Source organism: Poecilia formosa, unplaced genomic scaffold (genome assembly GCF_000485575.1).
Source record: "Poecilia formosa unplaced genomic scaffold, Poecilia_formosa-5.1.2 Scaffold518, whole genome shotgun sequence".
NCBI lineage: Eukaryota > Metazoa > Chordata > Actinopteri > Cyprinodontiformes > Poeciliidae > Poecilia > Poecilia formosa.
The window spans coordinates 24,184-44,358 of record NW_006800457.1 but is presented as its reverse complement, the minus strand read 5'-3'; the positions used below and the strand labels follow the sequence as shown (position 1 = coordinate 44,358).

At 40.7% G+C, this 20,175-nt stretch overlaps 4 protein-coding genes across 4 annotated transcripts in view; all 4 read right to left on the bottom strand.

Moving 5' to 3' along the window:
• Window positions 1-935: 935 nt before the first annotated feature.
• Window positions 936-5,418, bottom strand: LOC103129124 (nuclear envelope pore membrane protein POM 121-like). The gene is made up of 3 exons (XM_007540102.2): window positions 3,853-5,418; window positions 2,764-2,862; window positions 936-2,312 (listed from the first exon to the last, which is right to left on the bottom strand). The coding sequence occupies exons 1-3, from the start codon at window positions 4,835-4,837 to the stop codon at window positions 2,212-2,214; spliced, it is 1,185 nt and encodes a 394-aa protein (XP_007540164.1). The 5' UTR covers window positions 4,838-5,418; the 3' UTR covers window positions 936-2,211.
• Window positions 5,419-5,969: 551 nt separating this feature from the next.
• LOC103129125 (myb-binding protein 1A-like protein) lies at window positions 5,970-8,959 on the bottom strand. Its single transcript, XM_007540103.2, has 6 exons — window positions 8,703-8,959; window positions 7,107-7,202; window positions 6,841-6,924; window positions 6,678-6,752; window positions 6,241-6,348; window positions 5,970-6,164 (listed from the first exon to the last, which is right to left on the bottom strand). Exons 1-6 carry the CDS (start codon window positions 8,877-8,879, stop codon window positions 5,970-5,972), a joined length of 735 nt encoding a protein of 244 aa, XP_007540165.1. The 5' UTR covers window positions 8,880-8,959.
• Window positions 8,960-9,711: 752 nt separating this feature from the next.
• Window positions 9,712-14,158, bottom strand: LOC103129126 (transducin beta-like protein 2). Its single transcript, XM_007540104.2, has 7 exons — window positions 13,930-14,158; window positions 13,282-13,403; window positions 12,748-12,932; window positions 11,746-11,897; window positions 11,511-11,637; window positions 11,236-11,388; window positions 9,712-10,289 (listed from the first exon to the last, which is right to left on the bottom strand). The coding sequence occupies exons 1-7, from the start codon at window positions 14,054-14,056 to the stop codon at window positions 9,830-9,832; spliced, it is 1,326 nt and encodes a 441-aa protein (XP_007540166.1). The 5' UTR covers window positions 14,057-14,158; the 3' UTR covers window positions 9,712-9,829.
• Window positions 14,159-15,784: 1,626 nt separating this feature from the next.
• Window positions 15,785-20,175, bottom strand: part of pom121 (POM121 transmembrane nucleoporin) — a 17,659-nt gene continuing 13,268 nt past the window's right edge. The window contains exons 11-13 of the mRNA XM_007540105.2: window positions 18,702-20,168; window positions 17,613-17,711; window positions 15,785-17,161 (exon numbers count right to left, since the gene is read on the bottom strand). Coding sequence (XP_007540167.1) covers window positions 17,061-17,161; window positions 17,613-17,711; window positions 18,702-20,168 — 1,667 coding nt within the window. The 3' untranslated portion in view covers window positions 15,785-17,060. The remainder of the gene's footprint in view (window positions 17,162-17,612; window positions 17,712-18,701; window positions 20,169-20,175) is intronic.

Here is a 20,175-nt window from a genome sequence, read left to right as displayed (position 1 = left end):
TAAAAGTGTTTTGGTTCTCATTTTAATAGAAAATGTCACTGAACCTATAATTACTAATTTTTGAAAAACCCGTCGAATTAAAGATGGTGTAATAAAAATATATATGCAGAAATAAGGCCACCTGCTTATTTTATTCAATCTTGAATGGTGTGGCTTAGAAAACAGCCCTGTGGACTGAAAAATCAACATAAATTAATTCAAAAGTTAGCAAGGAGGGAGGTATGGCTGGAACTACAAGAGGCTATTTTTGCCTTACAGGAGGTTCTGTTTAGGTTAACAGGATAATGCCAAAAAAGAATTAAAAAGCTATAAGTTGAACTGAACTATCAGAAATGTAAGATTTTTAGAGAATGGTGTACACATACATTTATTTCTTGCTTTAGTTCAGTTTAGTTTAGGCATTCTGATTTCTTATGCAATATTTCTTTAGACAATGCAAAAAATATTTCTATAAAACTATCTTAGGCCTGAATAGTCACAAAATTAGCTATTTTTGGGAACAATACAGTTAAATAATTTGCCAAGATGTTTTTTTTTCTAAGAAAACACCAGCATTAATTCTGGAGCACAGGTAAGTTAAGACAGTTAACTTCTTTCTAAACAATAAATTTCCTAGAAATTCTGAGGTGTCATGGTAGGAAAGGATTCATGTAGGAACACTGCTTGTGTAGAAGTCCTGATACTAGGTCTGCTAAATCATTCTCAAGATTTCTTGGATCACTCTTTGGGAACATAGGACATCTTGGTTGTCATTTTATAGAGTTTTTATGCTAGATAATAGCTGAAAAGTTGATTTTTACCACTGAATACCAGGCTTAGATTATTTACATATCCCAACACTGTTTTATACACATTTAAATAATAAAAACAAAAACTGCAAGAAAAAATTACTTAAAGGTTATTTTACCCACCTAATCTCAGAAAAAAAGCACTCATAGCGTAAGAGTTTTATGTGTACAAGGTTGAACATTCATGTCTCAAACTGTGATTTTATTCATTCAGGAAAAAAACCCATCAATACTAACTCAGTTGGTGTTCAGGTTTCACGAGAGAGCAGTCATTACAAAGCAACAAACCATTTTGTTGAAGCAACCAACATTAAAATAATGACAAAAATTCCAGAAACCATGTCACAAAACATTAAAAACAAAACTCCTTGTACAAGAGTCCAGATTCAGCCCGTGTTTAAAATACCTGGTTTTAGGATAATATTGTGTAAACTACTGTAACAATGACATTTCTGAAATTAGGGTAATGTGGTGTGCAGATATTTCAAACCATTTGCACAGATCAGTAGCCAAAATTAAAATCCAATCTACGGATCAACAAAAGATTTCAGTGCCTGTGGTTAAAAGAGGTAGTCTGGCACAAACACACTCACACATGTACAAACACACTCAGCATTTAAAGGTGAACTGGAGATCACATATTTTTTTCACAGACATGAAGTTGAACAGTTGGCTTTGGTTTGTCTGCACAGGTCAGAAGTAGTCATCCTAATCACATCCTGACCCGCTACTTTCATCAGTGTTGGCAAATGATTCATATAAACAAAACAAAGATAAGGATTAAAGGAAAAAAGGCCATCCATGGGAGGACTCTGGGAATGCTTGCAATAATGATATGCAACCAAAGCATGAGCATCTGGAAAAAACTACATTAAGACATAAACCAAGTTGCCCTTTAAGTGCAGAAACATCATTCATCCATTTACAAGGTCAGAGAGCCAATTAAAAAAATAATTTAAATGCAATTACATGTTCACTCTTGCCTCATCTGAAGCAGCTGAGCATTTCTCCTGTTTAGACTCATTGTACTGAAACATTCGGTAACATACAAACCAGAGATTACGTAAAAAAATAAACGTCTCAGCTTTCTCCTCTGGACAAAATCGGCAGGAGTGTCCATGTACTGAAAGAGAACGAGAAACTTTGGATGTCATTTTTTGTTCAGAATCCAACAACTTGACTGTCTGTTCTGTCTTTCTTCAAGTATAACACATTGTTGTGGTTGATTCCCTCCTGCTGTGACATTCGCTAACTCCTCTGCTAAATCAGCGCTCCGGGCCAGCACACACTGCTGTTGGACTGGGAGGAAACAAGGGGGAGGAGGGCGGCAGCCTGATTGGAGGATGTTGGAGCTAAAACCACGGAGGTGTATCAGTCAGGCTTGCCATGGTCCTCCAGAAATGGTGTCGGAACGTTCAATCGGTTACTTCTTCCTGTTATGCAGCCTTCGTGCCTGCAACCTCTGACGTGCACCGGACGGCTTTGATCCGGCTCCAATAGAGAAGGTGGGGGTTGCAGGAGACCCTGTGAAGTACAGAAAAAAATAAATAAATAAAAATAAAAACTTCTTTACATTTGGTTCAGACTAATGAAAATGTTCATTTTCTGAGATTAATTTCAGAATGTCTACATTTTCCTAGCAAATTTTTAGCTTTTCAAACTCAGAAACTTCCACGATTTTTTCTCAAACAAATTTCTGAGATTAATCTTAAAATGTCTCAGTTTTTTCTAACAAACACAAATGTCCTTTTCCTTAAAAGGAAACAGGATTTTTTATGAGATGTGGAGAAATTCCAGTATCAAGTGAGAGACAAGACTTTCTGTAGAATACCAAAAGGTTAAAAGGATATGATTTGTACAAATATACCTCAATAAAACATAGCCAAGAATTGGAATTAACATAAATCAGAAGCAGCACTTTCAGGCTTTCAACAATAGGAGAGCAGTCTGGAAATGGCTCATCACTTCAACCTACCGAAAGGACCAGCATTAAAGCCTTGGACTGGAGTTGCTGGACTTCCAAAGGGAATCGGACCTGGAGTGGCACCCTGGCCAAACGACGGGGTCGATGTCCCTGAGGAGAGAAGCGCACAAAACATTATGATTTAAATGAAAGGTTATTAATATTCTGAAAATCAAGTTATCTTCACAGCCCATTTATCTACTAATATATCTTTCACTAATTTGAAAACTTAAGCAACTGAAGTCGGTTTTTCTCAGCATGTGACTTGCAAGCTTTTAAACACAGATTACCTCATTTCGATGCCTACAGCAGTGGTCCCCAACCTTTTTACTACCGGGGACCGGTCAAACTTGGAAATTTTGCTGTGGCCCTGGGGAGCAGGGGGTTCTGGGGTGAACCGTCAGATAAGGCTTCTGCATGTTGGTGTTCCCTCTAAATCCTGAATATACCCTATTTGGGTTGTCTTGGCCCTTTTATCGCAGCCTGTGGGGTTTACCCTGACTGGGAACGAGAATACAACCTGCTGAATCAGAAAGTGCGGTGACATATTACACATAATTCAACAGGTTTTATCATTTCTCTGCATCAGGAAGTTTGTTGTTTTACCACAAATGATTGCTGACGAAACACCCACATTTCTTTCCTGTTTTGACCACAGTTTTCTCTCCCTCTTTCTTTTTTTTAATCAGTTATGAGGCACAGCGACGGAATCTTAAACTACTGCTGCGCAAGTTACTCGACAGTTTGTTGCTAGGTAACCAAAGAACAAGTGAGATAGTTGATGTCATCAACTTGAGGTTGAGCAGCTAAAGCCTTTCCTCTGCCTACATATCCCAGAATGCCGTATGGTTCTACTCTGGATCAGATCTGAGTTTTCAGATGCATCATCTATCGATATTAATCGCAATACATTTTGTTACTGATTAACAATACAATTACTGTAATTTCTTTTTAAATCACCCTGCTATGAGGCTACAGATGAAAATTTGCCTCTTTGGCTAAATCTGGCATATTTATATGATGTGTTCATGTTGATAAAGATGCATTGCCCTCTTATAAATAAATAAAATTTAAAAATTTCAATTTCAATAAAAACCTCACCAAAAGCTGGCTTGTCTGCAGCAGCACCTGCTCCAAAGCTGAAGCTTCCCATCTGCGGTGCCGTATTACTAGAAACTGGTGTTCCGAACTGGGGGCATGACATACTGGCTCCGAAGTTGAATCCACCAGTCGCAGGCTGAGCTGATCCAGAGGCTGCTGACTGGGCAGCGCCGCTACTACTTCCAAATGGGAACGTAGAAGTGGAGGAGCTCTGAGTCTGTGTTGATCCGCCAAAGCTTGGTGTGACTGAAGGGGCTGCATTGGCACCAAATGCAAAACCAGTGGAGCCGGCGCCAAACGCTGGTTTAGCTGGAGTCCCAAAGGTGGGAGCTGATGTAGCGACAGCAGCGGCGGGAGCGGGCGCTGCGAAAGTGAATGGAGCTGGTGCTGTGGCGGTGCCAGCAGTTGTGGATGATGCACCACTGCTCCCAAAGGTGAAGGGCTTCAGGGGACCCGACGAAGAGCTGAAGGCCGGCTGGGCTGCTGGTGCTTCAAATGCTGGCTTTCCAAAAGTGAATGTGGGCTGGGTGGGGTGGGTGGTGGCGGCAGTCGGAGCCGCAGTTGCAGTGGGAGCGACGGTGGAAACCGTGTTGGCCAGACCAAATCCCCCAAACGAAGCAGTAGTGGTGCTCTGGCTGGATGAGGGCTGACCGAAGGAAAATACTTTGGAAGCTTGGGGATCCGGCTGCGTGGCTCCAAAGCTGAAGTTGCTTGGTTTGGATATTGCAGGAGCAGATGCAGCAGTTGTTGCTGCAGCAGTGGTGGCTGCAGCTCCAAACTGGAACATGCTCCCTGTGCTCGGAAGCTGCACTGAAGCAGAGCTGCAGCTGCTGGTTGTGGTTGTGGGCGGTGCGGACCAGTTCCCAAAGAGGGATTTAACCCCCGGCAGGGTTGCAGGCAGAGTCGTCGTGGCGATGCCAGCTGAAGCATTGTTAAAGCCAGAGAACGAACTGGAGCTGCTGGTCGTCACACCAAACACGGACATGGTGGTGGCAGAGAGGGTGGAGGCTGTGGAGGTGGCAGAGATGGAGGGGGGCTGCGGAAAGATGGGCTTGAAGTTCTGGGGCAGGGGTTTGGTTTCTGATGAGGCTGCAGATGAGGAAGTGGTTGTGGCGGCTGCGAAGATGGGCTTGAACACGGCGGTCAGGAGAGGGTTGGTCGTGCTGATAGGCTGAGAGCTGCTGGTTGGAGCTAGAGGTGGAGCAGTGGTGGTGGAGACTGAAGGAGCAGAGGAGGTGCTGATCAGAGCTGGCAGCCCAAACAGGGTCGGTCCAGTTATTGGTGCAGCAGGAATGCTGGTGGTTGCCTTGGAAACCTGAGCCAGCACCTGGGTGAAGGCAGAGGGTTGGCCCACAGCAGCAGCAGAGGAGGGGGACTGGGACTGAGAGGCAGGTGGGGCGGTAGGGACTGGGGTGGAGGTCTTCAGGGTAAAGGTGGTGGCAGGTGGAGCTGTGGCTGATGCAGACACTAGAGAGACAGCAGGAAGAGAACAGCAGGTTCAAAAATGCATCAAACTACAGTGGAAATGATTGTGATTAATTGATTATTGAAATATTTGTCAACTAATTTAGTAATTAGTTAACAATTTAATCATTGTTAACTGGCAAACACAGCCAAAATTGGACAAAAAAATATTAAAATTTTACTTTAAAAAAGCTACTTTTTGTCTGTAAACATGTTCTACTCAGAACAATTCAAGTGGCAGTTTTAACTTCAACTGGTTCAAATTCTGTAACAACAAATTTTTATCTTAAGTACCTTTGCTGCTTCAAGAGCAGAAGAGTCGAGCATCACATGCTGATGTTAGATGAAATTTCCAGCTTTGCTACAAAATGATCAAGCATACACTAAAGATGCTTTTACACTGGCAAGCCACACAGTATCCAGTTAATGTGTGGTTCTGTTCTACCATAGGTAGTGAGGACATAAACGCAGAAACTGTGGTCTACTTTCCGCTGATGTTTACAGCNTGATACTGATCATGTGTCTATCACGATGGATATCGTCATTGATTTACTGACCAGCCCTATATACTAGATTATTTAGCTGTTAAATTCAAAATAAAAAGCAGTGGTGCAATTAACTAATGACTATGCTGTGAGTTGTGGAACATGTTCTCACTTTGGGATGTTGTCTGCATTGATGATGGTGGAAGAGTCCAGCAGCTTCTTGAGCTTCTTGGGTTTCAGGGCCTGTGGGAAGTGTTGCAGCGCCACCAGCAGCAGCTGCATCTGCTCCGGGGTCCTGAAGGCTGACGCCAGGTCAGCCTCCAGAGCGCTCAGCAGAACCTCCTCAAACACCTCCTCCGGTATCTGTGGGCCCAGAAAACAGCAGCTTAAAGAAGGAGAACGGGTCATAGTGGTGGGAAGATGAAGCAGTTACCGTTACCTCAGTGAGGATGTCGGTCATGGTTTTGCTGGGCAGGTCCTTCAGGTGCTGCTTGTGCTGGATCAAACACTGAAGGAGCTGCACACATCCCAGCACCACCTGGGGTTCCTGCAGAGAAAAGTAAACAAGCTCAAAAGCTTTTGGATATATGGGCTAAATCAGTGTTTTACAAAGTCAGGGCCTCCAGGGGGCGCCTCAGAGTTGGAGGGAAGATGGGGTAAAAAAGGGCAAAAAAACAAAAAATTGAATCCATCAAATGTTTTAATTATGATTGGATACTAAGGCCACACTATTAAAAATAAATTCTATGACAATAAAGTATTATTTATGACTTTATTCTCATATTGTCACGACTTTATTCTTGTATTATTTCGACTTTATTCTCGTAATATTATGACTTTATTTGCTTTCACGGACAAACTAAGAAGCAGACTTACTTTGACGAGGCGTCCCGACTGTTGGAGGGCAAGAACGCCAAACAGATTCCCAAACATGGCATTTCTGGCAAGTTTCTAAAGAGCAAAAACCAGGTTGAGGTGTTTAAACATCATTTAAATGAATGTTTTTGTGCTAAATGAAGTTCAAAAGATCAAAATGTACCCTTTTCACAGCCTGTAAGTTGTGTTTTTCTTTGATTCTGTCAAGTATGCTCTGCAGGGAAATGTCTTCAAAGGCACTCAACACCTTAGGGAGAAGAAAACTCATAGGTTTGACTCTTTACTTTTTCCTAATCTCTGAGATTTAAATGGATTTTTAGTTTTGTCTCTAAATTTGATCAGTTTTTAGCAGCGTTATAGTTGGAAAATTAACAGAATTGTATCAATTTCCTTGTTGTACCACAGGACTCAGGCCGGCGGTCCACTCACCTGCCCCAGAGCCAGGCTGAATCCGGGTCGGGCCGTCTCCCGGGTGTGGGCCAGGCCGTCCACCAGCCGTTTTAACGTGTATTCCAGCTCATCAGCCTGCAGCACAAACAGCAACCAGGATATCTTAATTTACTCCTGACTTCACAATTACTCTTTGAACATTTTGACCTTTCTTCATTTTTAGATTTAAATCTCTGTTATATGAAATTTTGTCCAAAACAAACAAACAAATAAATTTTATTAATTGAATTTTCATAATGCCTGTATTTTATGGGTCATGAACATTTATCATATTGTTTATCATTTAGTGTGATAAATTTCTTGATGATCGTGATGATAATTTTGATTCGTTGTTGTCACAGTAAATTCCACAACTGTCCGTATCGACAGGATTGTTAGTTTCAATATTTTCTACACTGTTCAATGAAAGCAACGTAAATTTATTCCTAGATAAATTTAAACCATACATTATAAATAAATTGTATTTGTAGCTTCACTAGGTAGGTTATAATTTCCTTTTTTTTATTTTATTTTTTTATGTTTTTGGTGGTTGTGTTTTATTTTGTATAATTAGAATGTCTTCCAGTCCTATTGTGGAGTGTTCTGTACAAATTCAAGTTTTCTAGTCTTTGAAAAGGACAAATTGATATTATTATGCTATTATCATTATATTAATTGAAAATCGTATTAAAAGCAAAAATGTTATTGTTTATTAAATATAATTTCTAGGACAATTCATCATCCAACAAAATTTATCAGGACAGGCCTAAATGAAAGAATCAATAATATCAATAAATTTGAAAACATAACTAAATGCAATTACAATTTGCAGTGTAATGATATAAAACACACTTCTTTATGGGATTAGCTGGCGTCCAAAAGCAGCATATTAAAAATGGAAATATTTTTCCAAGACCATTATTTGTCTTAGCAGAGCTACAGTTGCTGTTGCACACAGTTGCAGCCATACAACTACCTAAAAAAAGAAGTAATACATAGTTCTTATCGCAACTTTTATCAATAGTACTACAAAATATCGTGATAAAACTTTAAATCCATATCGTCCACCGTTATGTGAAACTTCGGCCCAGTCTCTAGTCTTCTGCAGACTCTCACAGTTTCATTCACTCTAAACAGCTTCCCTGTCCCCAGTATTATGTTTCAAAATGCAGATGGTGTTTTTAGAATGGGATACAGTTTACTTATTAAATTAAATCATACACAGGTACAAAAATACAATCCCCACTTTTCAGTTACTTGTAAATGAAAAATTGTCTTCTCCTTTTGGCCTTTTCTCTGTATCTAGTGTTATTATTTTTGCCGTGCTTTAATGTATTTGTGTTTTCTTGGATAATAATGGGATTTATATTGTTGTTTATATATTTTGTATCAGGAACTCAAATTTTACTCGATTAGAAACACATCTTGTTTAAATTATCATCTTATTTTCCTTCATGTTAACATTTAACTACCTCACTATTTATAGTGATGTTTAATGTTTGTTTATCCGGCGGGTTTTCAGATTAAATAGTTTCATAATTTCAACAGCGAAGAAGTTTGAAAACTGTCCGAGAGGACAGGCTGGGTGTTTCTCACCTTGTTTTCTGTTTTCAGGTACTGGATCAAGTTCTCCACCGCCTTCAACCGGACCTCCTGGTCCGGGTTAGCCAGATCCCAGAAGAAGTCGAGGAAGACCCGGTTCTGTTGAAGAATCCTAGCCGGCCTGAGCGGCTCCGCTGAACTCACCGAAACCTCCATCATTTCCACAGACATCAGCTCTCACATCCAGCACGGGTTGCTGGTCACGCTGCTCAACAACGTGCAGCAAGAATAAGAACCACATCCGGGTCGAATCAGAGTGGGGTGTGCATCATATACACGCCATCACATGTAGCTGCGCGGCACACAGGTGGGGTTAGACGTAATCTTTGAATTTAGAATAGTACATCGGCATATTAGGGCCACTGCAGATAGAAACAAAGGAAGAGTACATTTCTGCCAACAAAACTCATACATTTTGAATTTAAGTTGTCTAGAAAAAACAAAGAAATTTCAGTTTTAAGATTTTTTTTTGTTCTTTTTGGATTAATCTCAAAAATTTTCAGTAAAAAAAAAATCCCAAGACATTTCTGAGTTTCAAATTTTAAAATGTTCAACTTTTGAAACTGAAATTTCCATGTTTTATCTAGAAAATTTTTTTGTCTGTTAGAAATTTACTTTTTATACAATGACCCTAATACACCATTGAAAATCATTGTATTTGTGCATTCTAGTGTATAAATATCATAAATCACTTATGATTTAAGCATAAATAAATCATAAGTGATTTATTTATGCATAAATCATATGCAAAAGTAAATGCATATTTATGCATATCACTGTGATATACATATGCATAAATGTATGTATCACTAAAGTAACTTGCATAAATATTCATCACTGAACTATGGGAATCCAAGGCTCATGTTGGTGAAAAAAAATAAATCCAGATTTTCCAAAAATGAAATCTTCAAAAATGTAATTAATTGATAAAATTGCTCTAATCTCAGTGAATGATGCCATTTTTGTCATTATTTTGATGCTTACCAAGAAATTAACACAGTACCATGTTTGAACACATTGCCTTTAATCCGTCCATAAAAACATAATTTTATTAAAACTGCATGCAGATTTGAATATTTTCTTGACAGAAAAAGAACTCATGTGGCTCTTTGTGCATTGCTTCACTCGACGGGAGCAGCTAACGCAGCATCCAGAGCACTCTGAGCCTCTCTGATCTGCTGCTGGAGTCTCTGCTTCATGGCCTCATTCTGAGCCTTCTTCAGCATGTCCTGCATGTCCCTGATGGCCACCCGGTAACCCGGCGCATTGTGAAACACACGGATGGCCTTGTCTCCGCTACATGCCAGGAAGCGGCTGTTGATGTCAAATCTGAGGTCAGTGATCCCCTGGCTGTGGACGCCACGCAGTTCCTCCTCCAGCTTCCCAGTGGTCGTGTCGAACATTGCCACATTGCAACCGTCACTGATGGCGACCACCCGGCCATCCGGAGACAAGGCCACCCTGCTGCCATCTGAGGAGGAACAGGGCACTGTCCTGAGGAGGTACGGGTCTTGCTGCTTCTTGTACTCCACGTCTGTGTTCCACAGCTTCCACGTTCCGTCTTTAGACACAGTCACCATTCTGATCAGAAAAAGAAAAGCAAAGTTGGTTGCTAAACCTTTTAGACACCTTTTCTTATTTATGCTTCTTTGAACAGGTTATGATAGATCTGTGGGCTATACAAAACATGTTCTTTACTTTTTTTTTGTTACACAAATATTTTTTAGATAAGAATTAAGTTTGTTTAATTCTGCCCACTTCGAGCTTCTTTCAGAATGATCTGTTTTACAATGATGTCTTGTCACCAAGTCCAAATAAGCTGCTGCTGGTCACTCCCCTCAAATTCACATGTGAAAATGGCTGCAAACAGATGCGCATTTATGCAAACTATGCATCTTTGAAAAGCATAAGTGGAGCCTCCTGCACAACCAACATGAATGCAGCAAGTGGTTTCCGGATGGTAAGTCAACCTCAAAACACTTGTCCTTTCCAGAAGCCATTCTGGAAAGGACAAGTGCATAGAGTGATAAAACCAGATGACCAAACTAGTTGGAGTTCAGTTTGCGTTGCTAGATGAGGAGCAGAGCTGGCTAATTTGTGAAGTCACATTCTGAACATGTTGAAATGCCTCATTTTCCAGACATCAAAAACATTACTGCCAAAACTAGTTGGGTGTTTTTTAAGCGCTTGAGCAGTTTTTAGGAGCAGTTGAGACCTAAATAGAAGTACAAAAACATGTGAATTTTGCATAATACGTTCCCTTTGAGGAATTTCTGAAACATGAATGGAAGAATTAAAGCAGCATTCTAGGTATGTTTTTAATGAGGGGTGAACTTTATAACATATTATGTTAGCGCCTCCCATAATTGCAGTCTCAATCATAACACTTCCCCCTTTTGTAACTTACTATCAATACATTGATATAGAAAGAAATTGTGATAAAAAAAAAAACGTGTTTTTTTTTATAAATGCTGCATTATTTATCTTATCCAGCAATGCAAAGATCCTAATTACAAACACTTATTACCTGTGAGAGTCATTGGAAAAATCAAATGCATGAACTCCTGCAGAGTGGCCCTTCAGGTCAAACGCTCTGGCTACCTCTCTGAACTCTCCTCCTTTTCCAAAGCAAACTTCCCAAACTTTCACATCTGGAGTGAAGCCGCAAGATGCTACAAACCTAAGGACAAGGGCAGGGAGAAGATGGAAACACCAAGTTTTGGTTCTCCATAGTGAGCACCAGAATCCTAACCAAGTGCTGCAGTAAATGTTTCAAGTGTTTGTTGTTGTGTTGAGCCTGACCTGCCGCAGGGCGAGACAGCTGCATAAGAATTGGTCATCTGATTGGTGTTGATGGAGGCCAGCAGCTCTCCCTTCAGGTCCCAGATCAGGATGGTGGTGTCTGTTGAGGCGCTCATGATGAATTTACCTGCAGAAAAGAAACAATTAGGAGCTTCATATTTGTGGAAAAGTCTCCATATTCAGTTCTCTCCATCACAAAATAGTACAATGTGACGTGTTCTGATGTGTTCTTTACCTGTCTCCGCAATTCCGATGTTAACTATCGGGGCCTTGTGTTTCTGGAGGAAATCCTCCGAGGCGGCCTTGAAGCTGAAGGTCCCGTCATCCTTTTTGATCATCTTGAAGATACGAATAGCATCTCCATTGGCGAGCCAGGTGATGAAAGCCCTGCAGGATAAAACGGGGCGTTGGTGAAGAATTCAAACATGTTTGAATGATGATAGAAAAAAAGGAGTACATTTTTGGCAAAAAACTTTTTTTTCAATTTTCTAGAAAAAACAAGGACATTTCTGAGCTACAAGAGTTCAAAGCTTTTATTTTTTTAAGGTTTTATTGTCTCTAGTGGCTTTTATTTGAGAGTGGTCAGACAGGAAAATGGGTAATGAGAGAGGGGGAAGACATGTGGCAAAGGTCATCAGGTCAGGACTCAGCCATGTACAGAGACTAAGGCCACTGTACATGGATTGTGCTTTACCTCTGTGCCACCGCAGCACCTCAAAAGTCAAAAATTTGCTAAAAAAAAAAAAACCTCAGACATTTTTATATTAATCTCAGAAATGTTCTAAGAAAATGCTCTCAGAATCCTCCCGTTGTGAGAGCATTGCTATTTTTTTATTTTATTTTTTTAACTTTTTTAGTTGTTTTTTTATTTTGGATATTTAAAATATCTTCCGGTTCCAGGATGAAGTGTTCTTTACAAAATTAAAGTTTATTGGTCTTTGAGATGAACTTGCATTGTTATGCAATGATCAATGTATTACTTGGAAATAGTCTAAAAAACCCCAAACAATATTATTATTTATCACAGTAATTACTGGGACAATTTATCATCCAGTAAATTGAGTTATCATAACAGGCATATGCCTCACCATGTTTAAAAACAAACTTTACAGCTCTAGGTAAAAGTGAGCCGTCATTTCCAGTGTGTTTGTTCCACAAGTTGTTCCAGTATTTAAAGGTTAGAGGCAAGAATGTACTGCTTTACGTGAGTTACTATAGTCTGGAAAAAGAAGCAGACCTGGAGTCTGGGCTGAAGCGAACCAACATGGCATGATCCAGCTCCACGTTAGCTCTCAGACACTTGTGTTCCCGCTCCAGGAAGTCCTTGGTGCTCCAGATCCGGATGGTGCGGTCATCGGCACAGGACGCCAGGTATTTCCCATTACTGCTGAAATCCAAGCATGTCACATTCCCGCTATGGCCCTGAGGAGCACAAGATACAAAAATTAAACGCATGCATAGTATGTCACATTTAGGGCTGAAATAATTAATCTGATTAATTGGGTATGGAGCTTTGCACGGCTGACATTCAGATCCTCCAGTTGTGAGAGCAGGGGATGGGTCCACTGTCATGCCGCCCCCCACAAGATATCTCCCGCTGGTGCAGTCATTAACTTATCAGATGGAATTTGGAGTGCAAATTACACAATTTTGCAAAAATGGCTTAAGTGAAAACTACCAATGTAGCCATCTGTTTGTTTAGGTCTACCAAAAAAACATGACAATAAAGAACACCTGTTGTTAGTGCCTGAGGTTTATCCAGATGGCTTACCTTCAGTGAAGCTGCCAGCAGAGGATGGCTGAAGTTGTGCTGTGCTGGTTTGTCTTTGCGGCTCCGCTGCTTGTCTTGCTTCTGCTTCTTAGACGTTGGGCCCTTCGCAGCACTGGCTTCAGCTAGAGTACAAGAAGTTGTGCGACGAGACATTTTTAATGGCTGCTATGACTAATTTAGATAAGTTTATGAATAATTTGTTTGTGAAATTGTTGTTCTAAACTAAGATTTCCAAATAAATCACTCCAAATGACAACGAATTACGTTGGAGTTTATCATATTTAAACAAGAGTTTTATTGCAGATTCTTTCCTATTACATAAACACAGGTTTTAATGAACGTTCAACTACCAGACATTCTGAACTTTTCCATGAATGAAAAAGAGCTGTCACTCAGCAGAAAGCTATGACCTCATTGGTCCGTTAATAAAACATTTCACTATTGGCTAGAAGCAGGTGACTGAAAGTTAGTTTATTTATTTTTTATACATTTATAAGAATTAAGGATTAATATTTAGCACAAAATCCCAATGTTTTACAAAGTGAATGAATAGAAGAATGAATGGGTGCTCATTCAGCGGACTCATACAGAGCTGGCAGTCAGTCAGCACAGCCGATTCTGGTTACATGAGCTCCGCGGTTCTCTCACCTGAACTCTCCGCAGCCTGCTCAGTTTCCTCCTTTATCTCTTCTTTTCTCCTTCCCACCGCAAAAGCGACCAGAATAACCAAAGCACCTAATAATAAAGTCAGGGCAACTAATGCTGCTACCTCCATATTGAAATATTCCAGCCACGTAATTTTTTTTTTTACAACGCTAACAGTTAGCCCATTATAATAGGACAAGACGCATGCGCTAGAGTGTCATATTTGAGTGTTGCATTCAAGGTTATTAAATTCAACTCGTAAATACAAGTACTACAATGAGAGAATGTTTTATTTTTGTCCTATCAGCTTCGAATGATTTCAAACACTGACGCTGCAATGAAGAATATTTGTAACTTTTTTTGTTTTTTGCTGTTTCCATGTTAATTAAAGAGATTAGGGAAACTCTCAGCAAATGGCTTTCTAAATAAGCAATAACTTTTAAAATATATTATAACATTCATTCATTATATACAGAAATTCTGCGCAGTAGTTCCAATTTGACTCACTCGACGTAATTTCTTGTTGCAGATTTTGACTTGCAATGTCTAAAGTGGCCATTTCTGATCTTTCGTAAATGCATCATAAACACCCATGGCAATCTACAGTGCCACCTAAAGGACAGGAATGTAACTGTAAAACCATTTTTTTCCACGAGCAATGCGATAGACACAATTTTTACTGAAATAAACTAAAAACCAGTAAGTAAAATTATATATTCCTAGGAAAAAGTTTTCCTATTTATTGGATGGTTTAACACTGAAACATTTTAATCAACTGTTAAAGCTACAGTGTTATATTTACGAACTTCTCTTTTCCACACAATTTCAACATACTAATTTATAGAAATGAACAGGAAAGAACATTGACAGAAATGCAAGTACTTATCGCTGATATTTGCTCCTGACATTTCTAAAACATATTTTAAAAGTGTTTTGGTTCTCATTTTAATAGAAAATGTCACTGAACCTATAATTACTAATTTTTGAAAAACCCGTCGAATTAAAGATGGTGTAATAAAAATATATATGCAGAAATAAGGCCACCTGCTTATTTTATTCAATCTTGAATGGTGTGGCTTAGAAAACAGCCCTGTGGACTGAAAAATCAACATAAATTAATTCAAAAGTTAGCAAGGAGGGAGGTATGGCTGGAACTACAAGAGGCTATTTTTGCCTTACAGGAGGTTCTGTTTAGGTTAACAGGATAATGCCAAAAAAGAATTAAAAAGCTATAAGTTGAACTGAACTATCAGAAATGTAAGATTTTTAGAGAATGGTGTACACATACATTTATTTCTTGCTTTAGTTCAGTTTAGTTTAGGCATTCTGATTTCTTATGCAATATTTCTTTAGACAATGCAAAAAATATTTCTATAAAACTATCTTAGGCCTGAATAGTCACAAAATTAGCTATTTTTGGGAACAATACAGTTAAATAATTTGCCAAGATGTTTTTTTTTCTAAGAAAACACCAGCATTAATTCTGGAGCACAGGTAAGTTAAGACAGTTAACTTCTTTCTAAACAATAAATTTCCTAGAAATTCTGAGGTGTCATGGTAGGAAAGGATTCATGTAGGAACACTGCTTGTGTAGAAGTCCTGATACTAGGTCTGCTAAATCATTCTCAAGATTTCTTGGATCACTCTTTGGGAACATAGGACATCTTGGTTGTCATTTTATAGAGTTTTTATGCTAGATAATAGCTGAAAAGTTGATTTTTACCACTGAATACCAGGCTTAGATTATTTACATATCCCAACACTGTTTTATACACATTTAAATAATAAAAACAAAAACTGCAAGAAAAAATTACTTAAAGGTTATTTTACCCACCTAATCTCAGAAAAAAAGCACTCATAGCGTAAGAGTTTTATGTGTACAAGGTTGAACATTCATGTCTCAAACTGTGATTTTATTCATTCAGGAAAAAAACCCATCAATACTAACTCAGTTGGTGTTCAGGTTTCACGAGAGAGCAGTCATTACAAAGCAACAAACCATTTTGTTGAAGCAACCAACATTAAAATAATGACAAAAATTCCAGAAACCATGTCACAAAACATTAAAAACAAAACTCCTTGTACAAGAGTCCAGATTCAGCCCGTGTTTAAAATACCTGGTTTTAGGATAATATTGTGTAAACTACTGTAACAATGACATTTCTGAAATTAGGGTAATGTGGTGTGCAGATATTTCAAACCATTTGCACAGATCAGTAGCCAAAATTAAAATCCAATCTACGGATCAACAAAAGATTTCAGTGCCTGTGGTTAAAAGAGGTAGTCTGGCACAAACACACTCACACATGTACAAACACACTCAGCATTTAAAGGTGAACTGGAGATCACATATTTTTTTCACAGACATGAAGTTGAACAGTTGGCTTTGGTTTGTCTGCACAGGTCAGAAGTAGTCATCCTAATCACATCCTGACCCGCTACTTTCATCAGTGTTGGCAAATGATTCATATAAACAAAACAAAGATAAGGATTAAAGGAAAAAAGGCCATCCATGGGAGGACTCTGGGAATGCTTGCAATAATGATATGCAACCAAAGCATGAGCATCTGGAAAAAACTACATTAAGACATAAACCAAGTTGCCCTTTAAGTGCAGAAACATCATTCATCCATTTACAAGGTCAGAGAGCCAATTAAAAAAATAATTTAAATGCAATTACATGTTCACTCTTGCCTCATCTGAAGCAGCTGAGCATTTCTCCTGTTTAGACTCATTGTACTGAAACATTCGGTAACATACAAACCAGAGATTACGTAAAAAAATAAATGTCTCAGCTTTCTCCTCTGGACAAAATCGGCAGGAGTGTCCATGTACTGAAAGAGAACGAGAAACTTTGGATGTCATTTTTTGTTCAGAATCCAACAACTTGACTGTCTGTTCTGTCTTTCTTCAAGTATAACACATTGTTGTGGTTGATTCCCTCATGCTGTGACATTCGCTAACTCCTCTGCTAAATCAGCGCTCCGGGCCAGCACACACTGCTGTTGGACTGGGAGGAAACAAGGGAGAGGAGGGCGGCAGCCTGATTGGAGGATGTTGGAGCTAAAACCACGGAGGTGTATCAGTCAGGCTTGCCATGGTCCTCCAGAAATGGTGTCGGAACGTTCAATCGGTTACTTCTTCCTGTTATGCAGCCTTCGTGCCTGCAACCTCTGACGTGCACCGGACGGCTTTGATCCGGCTCCAATAGAGAAGGTGGGGGTTGCAGGAGACCCTGTGAAGTACAGAAAAAAATAAATAAATAAAAATAAAAACTTCTTTACATTTGGTTCAGACTAATGAAAATGTTCATTTTCTGAGATTAATTTCAAAATGTCTACATTTTCCTAGCAAATTTTTAGCTTTTCAAACTCAGAAACTTCCACGATTTTTTCTCAAACAAATTTCTGAGATTAATCTTAAAATGTCTCAGTTTTTTCTAACAAACACAAATGTCCTTTTCCTTAAAAGGAAACAGGATTTTTTATGAGATGTGGAGAAATTCCAGTATCAAGTGAGAGACAAGACTTTCTGTAGAACACCAAAAGGTTAAAAGGATATGATTTGTACAAATATACCTCAATAAAACATAGCCAAGAATTGGAATTAACATAAATCAGAAGCAGCACTTTCAGGCTTTCAACAATAGGAGACCAGTCTGGAAATGGCTCATCACTATAACCTACCGAAAGGACCAGCATTAAAGCCTTGGACTGGAGTTGCTGGACTTCCAAAGGGAATCGGACCTGGAGTGGCACCCTGGCCAAACGACGGGGTCGATGTCCCTGAGGAGAGAAGCGCACAAAACATTATGATTTAAATGAAAGGTTATTAATATTCTGAAAATCAAGTTATCTTCACAGCCCATTTATCTACTAATATATCTTTCACTAATTTGAAAACTTAAGCAACTGAAGTCGGTTTTTCTCAGCATGTGACTTGCAAGCTTTTAAACACAGATTACCTCATTTCAATGCCTACAGCAGTGGTCCCCAACCTTTTTACTACCGGGGACCGGTCAAACTTGGAAATTTTGCTGTGGCCCTGGGGAGCAGGGGGTTCTGGGGTGAACCGTCAGATAAGGCTTCTGCATGTTGGTGTTCCCTCTAAATCCTGAATATACCCTATTTGGGTTGTCTTGGCCCTTTTATCGCAGCCTGTGGGGTTTACCCTGACTGGGAACGAGAATACAACCTGCTGAATCAGAAAGTGCGGTGACATATTACACATAATTCAACAGGTTTTATCATTTCTCTGCATCAGGAAGTTTGTTGTTTTACCACAAATGATTGCTGACGAAACACCCACATTTCTTTCCTGTTTTGACCACAGTTTTCTCTCCCTCTTTCTTTTTTCTAATCAGTTATGAGGCACAGCGACGGAATCTTAAACTACTGCTGCGCAAGTTACTCAACAGCTTGTTGCTAGGTAACCAAAGAGCGAGTGAGATAGTTGATGCCATCAACTTCAGGTTGAGCAGCTAAAGCCTTTCCTCTGCCTACATATCCCAGAATGCCGTATGGTTCTACTCTGGATCAGATCTGAGTTTTCAGATGCATCATCTATCGATATTAATCGCAATACATTTTGTTACTGATTAACAATACAATTACTGTAATTTCTTTTTAAATCACCCTGCTATGAGGCTACAGATGAAAATTTGCCTCTTTGGCTAAATCTGGCATATTTATATGATGTGTTCATGTTGATAAAGATGCATTGCCCTCTTATAAATAAATAAAATTTAAAAATTTCAATTTCAATAAAAACCTCACCAAAAGCTGGCTTGTCTGCAGCAGCACCTGCTCCAAAGCTGAAGCTTCCCATCTGCGGTGCCGTATTACTAGAAACTGGTGTTCCGAACTGGGGGCATGACATACTGGCTCCGAAGTTGAATCCACCAGTCGCAGGCTGAGCTGATCCAGAGGCTGCTGACTGGGCAGCGCCGCTACTACTTCCAAATGGGAACGTAGAAGTGGAGGAGCTCTGAGTCTGTGTTGATCCGCCAAAGCTTGGTGTGACTGAAGGGGCTGCATTGGCACCAAATGCAAAACCAGTGGAGCCGGCGCCAAACGCTGGTTTAGCTGGAGTCCCAAAGGTGGGAGCTGATGTAGCGACAGCAGCGGCGGGAGCGGGCGCTGCGAAAGTGAATGGAGCTGGTGCTGTGGCGGTGCCAGCAGTTGTGGATGATGCACCACTGCTCCCAAAGGTGAAGGGCTTCAGGGGACCCGACGAAGAGCTGAAGGCCGGCTGGGCTGCTGGTGCTTCAAATGCTGGCTTTCCAAAAGTGAATGTGGGCTGGGTGGGGTGGGTGGTGGCGGCAGTCGGAGCCGCAGTTGCAGTGGGAGCGACGGTGGAAACCGTGTTGGCCAGACCAAATCCCCCAAACGAAGCAGTAGTGGTGCTCTGGCTGGATGAGGGCTGACCGAAGGAAAATACTTTGGAAGCTTGGGGATCCGACTGCGCGGCTCCAAAGCTGAAGTTGCTTGGTTTGGATATTGCAGGAGCAGATGCAGCAGTTGTTGCTGCAGCAGTGGTGGCTGCAGCTCCAAACTGGAACATGCTCCCTGTGCTTGGAGGCTGCACTGAAGCAGAGCTGCAGCTGCTGGTTGTGGTTGTGGGCGGTGCGGACCAGTTCCCAAAGAGGGATTTAACCCCCGGCAGGGTTGCAGGCAGAGTCGTCGTGGCGATGCCAGCTGAAGCATTGTTAAAGCCAGAGAACGAACTGGAGCTGCTGGTCGTCACACCAAACACGGACATGGTGGTGGCAGAGAGGGTGGAGGCTGTGGAGGTGGCAGAGATGGAGGGGGGCTGCGGAAAGATGGGCTTGAAGTTCTGGGGCAGGGGTTTGGTTTCTGATGAGGCTGCAGATGAGGAAGTGGTTGTGGCGGCTGCGAAGATGGGCTTGAACACGGCGGTCAGGAGAGGGTTGGTCGTGCTGATAGGCTGAGAGCTGCTGGTTGGAGCTAGAGGTGGAGCAGTGGTGGTGGAGATTGAAGGAGCAGAGGAGGTGCTGATCAGAGCTGGCAGCCCAAACAGGGTCGGTCCAGTTATTGGTGCAGCAGGAATGCTGGTGGTTGCCTTGGAAACCTGAGCCAGCACCTGGGTGAAGGCAGAGGGTTGGCCCACAGCAGCAGCAGAGGAGGGGGACTGGGACTGAGAGGCAGGTGGGGCGGTAGGGACTGGGGTGGAGGTCTTCAGGGTAAAGGTGGTGGCAGGTGGAGCTGTGGCTGATGCAGACACTAGAGA

What these genes read in the sequence shown, in the direction of transcription:
- LOC103129124 (XM_007540102.2), bottom strand. Translation starts at nt 4,837, where the DNA reads ATGTCCGTGTTTGGTGTGACGACCAGCAGCTCCAGTTCGTTCTCTGGC. An exon ending in TGCAGACAAGCCAGCTTTTG is followed by an intron (nt 2,863 to 3,852) that starts GTGAGGTTTTTA and finishes TTCTCTCCTCAG; the next exon opens with GGACATCGACCCCGTCGTTT. An exon ending in CTTTAATGCTGGTCCTTTCG is followed by an intron (nt 2,313 to 2,763) that starts GTAGGTTGAAGT and finishes TGTACTTCACAG; the next exon opens with GGTCTCCTGCAACCCCCACC.
- LOC103129126 (XM_007540104.2), bottom strand. Translation starts at nt 14,056, where the DNA reads ATGGAGGTAGCAGCATTAGTTGCCCTGACTTTATTATTAGGTGCTTTG. An exon ending in CGCTTCAGCCCAGACTCCAG is followed by an intron (nt 11,898 to 12,747) that starts GTCTGCTTCTTT and finishes TTTATCCTGCAG; the next exon opens with GGCTTTCATCACCTGGCTCG. An exon ending in TTTTCCAATGACTCTCACAG is followed by an intron (nt 10,290 to 11,235) that starts GTAATAAGTGTT and finishes TTTTCTGATCAG; the next exon opens with AATGGTGACTGTGTCTAAAG.
- LOC103129125 (XM_007540103.2), bottom strand. Translation starts at nt 8,879, where the DNA reads ATGTCTGTGGAAATGATGGAGGTTTCGGTGAGTTCAGCGGAGCCGCTC. An exon ending in AGTCGGGACGCCTCGTCAAA is followed by an intron (nt 6,349 to 6,677) that starts GTAAGTCTGCTT and finishes TTTTCTCTGCAG; the next exon opens with GAACCCCAGGTGGTGCTGGG. An exon ending in TGACCGACATCCTCACTGAG is followed by an intron (nt 6,165 to 6,240) that starts GTAACGGTAACT and finishes CTGGGCCCACAG; the next exon opens with ATACCGGAGGAGGTGTTTGA.